The sequence below is a fragment of the Pterocles gutturalis genome, unplaced genomic scaffold (assembly GCF_000699245.1).
Source record: "Pterocles gutturalis isolate BGI_N339 unplaced genomic scaffold, ASM69924v1 scaffold52278, whole genome shotgun sequence".
NCBI lineage: Eukaryota > Metazoa > Chordata > Aves > Pterocliformes > Pteroclidae > Pterocles > Pterocles gutturalis.
In genome coordinates, this window is record NW_010125014.1 from 6,778 (window position 1) to 13,720 (window position 6,943).

The following is a 6,943-nucleotide window of genomic DNA, read 5'->3' on the forward strand; positions in this document are numbered from 1 at the left end:
CAGGGTTGCAGAGTTGCATCAAGAGCCAGGCAAAGGAGTAGAATGTTGGAGCAGATGTGCTCAAGCCCTGCTGCCTGTTGCCCCTCTGGAGGAAGACTTGTCTAGATTGAAATACAGGTAGGGCACAGCTAGAGACAAGGATGAAGCAGAGGTACATCCTCACACGGGCTTGTAGTTGAACCACTGCCTGCATTGCTTTGTGGGAGGGGTGACGGGCTACCTTCCAGGCCAGGATGTCCTCTGGCTGCTTGCCCCTGGCCAAGAGGAACCATGTACAAGTTATCTAAGGGTGTGACACAAAATGTAGCAGAGGATTTCTGAAGACCTCCTGCACTCTGGGGGAGCAGATGTACCCTGAAGTGGAAAATGCCGGCATATTTCCTCTCAAAGCTCTGGTTTTCTGGCACGACTGCAGCCAAGATGTCCTGGTGGAATGTCAGGGCTTTCAGGGCAGCCAGGAACCAGCAGTTTTCTGCGCCAAGACAAATGGACACATACAGTTGCATGAAAAGTGAGAGTTGTCAGCCAAGTTCAGGAACACCACCGAGATCCTAGCAGAAGAGCTGTTGTGCTGATGTCTTTAAAATTTTAACACAACACACACAGAAAATGAGACTATCCAGACGTGTGCTTTATTTAACCAAACCACGATTGGTTTATAATTGTTCTCTCATGATCTTTTCATTTGGATACTGTTTGGTTAAATAAGAAATTTAGCAACAAATAGCCCTCAATGGAAACATTCAGGTTTTTTTTTTTTTTTACTGACATTGCATTTACATGTCTGTAAAGCCACACTATGAACAAGAAAAACACTTCTCCCTTTTTCTTTTAAAACATTAACTTTGCAGAAGACAAAAGTAATTTCCAATGGAGCTTACATGCAAGACTGTACTTATCAGATCTTGTGTTTAAGGACTTAACGCCCTTAAAAATTAATTTAGTCCTGCCTCTACCTGTTTTTCAGATGACAATATGTCCTTTTACTTCAGGTAACACAGGCATAAAAATGTTTTTTCTAACTGCAAAGCTAGGAAGGGAACACACTCACACTATGCCTTAGATACAAATATAGCAAAAGCTTCAGATTTTCCTGCATCTGTGGTCTCTGTTCAATGGCCAAGCAGCAACATTACAGACCAGTAAGAGCACAGATCACTTCCTATTGCAGTACTAGCATGCATGGAAGCAAGAGCAGCAATTTCAGCTTGTGGAGACACCTCTCACGCCTCAAATCCCACCTTGAAGCTTGACAAGTTTTGTACTGAGCCTATCCCATCTTAATGATGGCTTTATCCACACCATGCCAAGCTAAGAGATAAGGATATGTGCACCTTCTATTTCTATGCCAAGTTCTATACAATCAAAATTCCACACAAAATGTTATCCTGTGTAAGAATACTTAGATATTTATACAAAGGAGCTTCCTTACCCACCAATCCCTGGCAGAGATCAAGTTGCTTTCTGTTTGAAGTATAAAATACGGGACTTCTGTGCAAAGCCTGGGAAGCACAGCACCAAAAAGAAAAGAGAGAGTTAGGTCAGTAACATGAGCTGGTTTAGCTTGAAACAAGGATCTTCTGTGTGCAGAGCTGCAGTCTCCTAAGATGGGAAATTCAGTGAGTTCCTAGTCTAGGATGTAAAAACCTCATGGATATGTTACACAAAACACTCCCTCTACCTGTTCAAAGATTTTTAAATATTTTGAGTCACTTCATCCCAGCAGACATTGTTCCGGTTCGGGTATAATTCCAGTGTTATCATGTGCTCTGGCTAACCTGACACAAGCCTGGGCACAAATTTGTGCTTGACCTCCAACAGAATTTGGTCTCCAACATAAGCCACTGGTGCTCAGATGCATCACCATGGGTCTCCACGAACACCTCACTGAGGAGACAACGCTCCAGACCTGCCAGGCCTGCTCCTCCATAATTGCTGACAGGTTTCAGCCAAAAGAGGTTACAATGGCAGAACATAACTGTTCAAGCTTTCAGCTAACCTGCCTGATGTCTCCATGATCTGACTGACAATCGGGTTACAGACTAACTGATGGCTGCTACAGAAGTTCCTGTTGCTGTGAGGAGAGTGGATCTGAGAATAACTGTTCAGAGAGAAATTATGTTGTTATTTTTTTTCCTCTCACAAGTGCCTCTGGGGTCAAATTAATAACTTAAGTATCAAACTTACGTTTCACTCTAATGACCCACAAATTGCTCAAGCTAGTTTTCACACTGTTGGCTTCCCCTTCAGGCAGTAGCAGAGAAAGAGCAAACCCTCAGAAGGCAGTTATAGTAATTAGATACCAACCCCTACCCTTGGTGAATTTGGTGTTCAGTTTGCAGGCCATCAGTCACGGATGCAGCAAGCTACAAGCCTGCAGGCTGAATGGCAGAATCTCAGCGTTTCCTCTGCAGCACAGGGACTGAAGGATGTGCAGCATCCATCCTCAGAGAGCTTTGCTGGGCTAAGTTTGGCATTCAGAGCAAATGGCAGACTTCTTCACAAGGCAGTTTTAGAGCAGCAGAACGGTGGACTGAGAGGCAAGGGAGGTTACAAGGCCATTCTAATACTTCTGGGGCAGAGGGACACCTGAAGGGCTTTGTAGAGGCAAGGACTCACGTTAGCCTTTCCCTCTCAAACACCTCTGTGCTGATATAGCTGCCTCAGCCACAGTGCCCGGCACAACCCAGCTCAGGCCCCTAAGGACTGCACTCTTCCTCTGCCTGCACATCCCAACCTAACATAAACCATCTGCAAGACTGAATTATGTACAAAACTCTGAGAAGCAGGGCTGCTGTTCCCAAGCTCTCCTGCTCACTTTGCAAAGGTGCCTCTACTCCCCCAGTGATTTTCATGAGTTTTGCAGAAAGTCAGCCCTTCTAAGAAATTGGTTAAATCTGACAAAATATAACAGCTATAACATAACTTAGCTAGGAGATGCTAACTGCTCTCTACTGAAATTCTCAGATAACTCTATACTTCGCTCTCAGGAAGATCTGATTGTCAATATGTTGATCAGTGGCTCCGTGAGAACAGAACTGCCAGCGCTAGTAACAGGCCAGAGCTAACAGGCCTTACCTAACTCTGCCAGTCCCCTGTCCTGGCCTCCTGGACTTGTTATCCTTTTGTTATGAGAACTTGCTCTGTGACCAGCACTCGGTACCAGGTGTCTCTTGGTGTGATGTCAGTTTAAGCGTGGGATATCAGCAAAGGCCTTGGAAATATGGGCACAAGCAGAAAACAGGTCCCAGAACTAAAAACAACTCACTAATGGATAGTCAAATTACTGATCATGGCAGAAGCTCAGCCTTGAGAGCCGGGAAAAGACTACTCTAAGTACAATAAAGAATAGACTAAACAGTTAAGCAGGAAAAAACCAGCACAGCAACAGGATAAAGCACCTGCCACTGCCTGTAAAAGTAGCAGCCTCCAGCGTAACAGTGGTATGTGGTCCATGGGACAAGGGTCAAAGCCTAAGAACTGTCTAGAAACTCAGAAATCTTCTGAAAAGTCAAGATCATGAATTCTGGGGAGAGGGATCATCGCCATGAGAACTGTCATCATGGAATCACGGTGGGATCATTGAAGCTGTGAGCTCCAAGGACACCAGCTCCCCCTCCTCCCTTCACCTGCCCTCCCCGCCCTCTCTAAGCATTACTGGGTATAAACTGAACAAGGCTGGTTATGATTTTGGGCAACAAATGCTCCAAAGGCAATTATGAAACTCCATGTACCCCAGCTTCCAAAATGACAGCTGATACAAGGAGTGTAATCTCTGGAAGCATTAAGGCACACCTAAATTAAAGTCTAAGAGTAGTCTGCTCAATGCTAAAACTATTTGCTGGCTATCAGCTGTAATCATCCTCTTATATAAGATAATTCACTGAAAGTCACTTACATGTGGCCTCTTCCACTGCAAATTTCGGGGAAGTTTCTTTAGCAGTGCTCCCGTTCCAATAGAGCTGATGTGAGCAGGGAAGCTGTCATCCGTGAACAGGCATTTGTTCTTCAAGCACGTCTCCAGCAAGGCCTGGTAGTTCTGCTGGATGGGTGGGGTGTGTTTTTGAAAGATACTCCTGCCTAAAGGCACAGGTAACTTCTTTTTTTTCAAGCATGGCAGAAAAGGCATGGCAATGTCCACAGTAACGCCAGGATAATTTTTTCCACTGAGGATTCTGTAGGGATCTCACCCTGCACAGTCCTGCTGGAAACTCCTTGTTTCTTGGGATGAGGTGTGTCTTCTCCAGAATCAGAATTCCTGATCAGTACAATAAGTCAGTTTAATCATGGTTTTTAAAATTTTCTCTTTAACTAGCAGGGGCAAAGGGAGAAGGGGGTGGCACTCCCAGGAGAAGTGCAGGACCTATCTGATTCTAATCTACCACCTATCCCTGCATTTTCAAGGCTTTACATTCGCTGTAGATCTGAGTGATTTCAAAATGGGTGACCCCACTGACTTTTACTGGGGCTTTGAAGCCATAGACACAGCTATTCTCAGTCTCCCTCTGGACTACTTAGGCTCTCCAGGATATTTTCATAACACGGTGCAACATGAATTACAGACTTTATTCAATCACATTCTGGCATGTGGACATGTCCCCTCCCAAAAAAAAGAAAAATAGCAAGACTAACCAAAGGCTAACAGTAAAATGGAATACATTAGGTGTTACAAAGCCATTACTCACAGCCCTCCAACAGTTATTTTGCCCTTTTTCCTTCATTTTGGAGAATGACACAATCTCTCCCATGAGATCACATTCCATCTCGCTGATTACCACAGATTCACACATGAAATCGCATGCTGAAATATTTTTTTCTCGTAACATTCAAGACAGATGTTTCTCATCCCCCACTGAAAACAGCAAGGAGGGATTTTATAGCCCTTTTTTAACTTTAGCAGCTATTCTAAACACTAGCAGCCATCACTTTTTGCTGCAAGTGGTGGGCTCCTGGGACAGATCATGATTAAAATCTCAGCAGGCGAATCATGCCCATCAGTGGTAACAAGGTGATCAGAGCCTTCTCATTACAGTGTGGACCGAAAAAATGAATCACGCTACAAAGTTCAACAAATGGTTCACATGCCATAATGATACAGTATTTGGAAGGCTTTCCCACAGAGGAAGCTCTCTGAGACTCAGAATCACTGCCCCAGGCACCCTAGGAAACTGGTCTCAGTTAGGAACCAGTTGATTGTTACTCCTGATGAAGCTGAAGGTCACAAGTGTTCCCTGTGAGAAATCAAACAACTGCAGATTGCACCGTCCTCCCACACAGAGCCCTTATTTGTTATAAAACCACTCTACAACTGATCCACAAGGCTTGATCCTCAAGGGCAACCAAAAGAAAATCTTCAAAATATAACCCTGGAAACAAAAATTCAATTTTCTATTGTACAGTAGACATTTCAGACCTGAAAAGGGATTTAAGTGCCTAGCAACTTGCCTACTTTTTCTACAGATTAAAAATACTGTCTCTCCCTCCAAACTTCGCCTTTTTACAGCCATTGACCTTCACGGCTACAATAACATGAGCAACAGACAGAGAGATAGATTTAAGAGAGAAGAAGAAAACAGCCAGGAGACTGGCTGCACTTTATATAGACAGACAAAACATGTATGAAGAATTTCTCCTTTTGCTGCTCTCCAGGAAAAGAAGTGGTAAGCAACTGACATACTTTGAGCTACAATGAAAAGCAAATACTTGAGACTTGATTCCTGGGTGTGCAGAGCATCCACAATGCCTCAAAAAATCATTGTAACCCTTCACCAGTTCTCACCTCAGTCTGGCATTTATTTGACAAAGAACTAAACTTTATAGATAGACCTTGAATCCCAGAGATAGTATGAAAAAAATAATGCTTTCAAAAAATGGAAGTTTAAATCACCTGAATATGTAGCTTTTTCTTCTAAGAAACTGAGCCAGCAACCCCAACTGTAACAGTATGTGTTGAGAGTCAATGAAGCAGCTACTTTAAATGTTTTGAAAACCTCCCAGCTGAACCTGCCTGTAGGTGTATTGTTTTAAATTCTTTTCCAAAATTACCTGGAAATCTCTGAACAAAAGATGCAATGAAGCATTTTATGTGTCATGAACAGTCACTACTTAGGCAGTTACAAGGTGTTACACCTCGTGTTTTAACCTTCTTCCTGCTGTCTGGCTGCAGTCACGTGTATGAGCCGGGGCTAGGCACAGTTGTATACAACTAGACAACTATATACATACATAGTATACAACTATCTACAACAGTATACAACTATACCTGGAAATCACTTCTACTCCACTCAGCAACGTTACTGAACCAGACTGAATTGGATTGTTCCACCGTGTCCTCTGGCAGCGGTGGGGCAGAGCGTGTGCACATCCCTCCCAGCAATTAGCATTTCTAAGGGAAAGCAGCCAAGTGTAGCAGAGAGAGGTTAAACGCTTTAGATGGAAGCCATGAGCCAGCAGGTTGGACGGATTTGATTCTCTATTCTTTGCAGATTCCCCTAGTTAGTATGTTTGCTATCTGATGCAAGTCCTTCCACTACATTAGCTTCCTATGATCTTCCTGACCTTTCTCAATATGTTAGATGCTATGAAGGGGCCTTATCCCTGTCTTAAAATGAGAATCTGAAGAATCCACAGAAAATCCTTCACTTTCAGTAGAAGTAACTGGACCGTGAAAGAATTCTCTGAGAGCCTCTTACTCTCTCTCTGAGAGGATTTACCTCAGGCAACATTGGGGCAGTGGGCAATTTGAGGGCTAAACCTGGAGCTGACAGAGCTCAGCCCAGCTCCTTTGATTTCATGAAAACAATCAGTATCTGGGCTGAGAAGCAGCTCCTGATTGTGTGGGACAGAGCAAATGTTCGCACGCAAAATAATAAATTTTAGGGTGAGCAGACCAAACACTGCAGGGCTATCTTTTACAAGCATTCTCGTAATACAGCAGAACATT

At 43.6% G+C, this 6,943-nt stretch overlaps 1 protein-coding gene across 1 annotated transcript in view; it reads right to left on the minus strand.

Moving 5' to 3' along the window:
* The window catches only part of LOC104465373 (calpain-14-like), a gene marked incomplete at its 3' end in the record, with an annotated part of 10,287 nt that extends 6,158 nt beyond the window's left edge, over positions 1-4,129 (minus strand). Inside the window, exons 1-3 of the mRNA XM_010078391.1 lie at positions 3,899-4,129; positions 1,433-1,502; positions 354-472 (exon numbers count right to left, since the gene is read on the minus strand). Of these exons, the coding sequence (XP_010076693.1) occupies positions 354-472; positions 1,433-1,502; positions 3,899-4,129 (420 nt within the window). The remainder of the gene's footprint in view (positions 1-353; positions 473-1,432; positions 1,503-3,898) is intronic.
* Between the last annotated feature and the right edge of the window lie 2,814 nt (positions 4,130-6,943).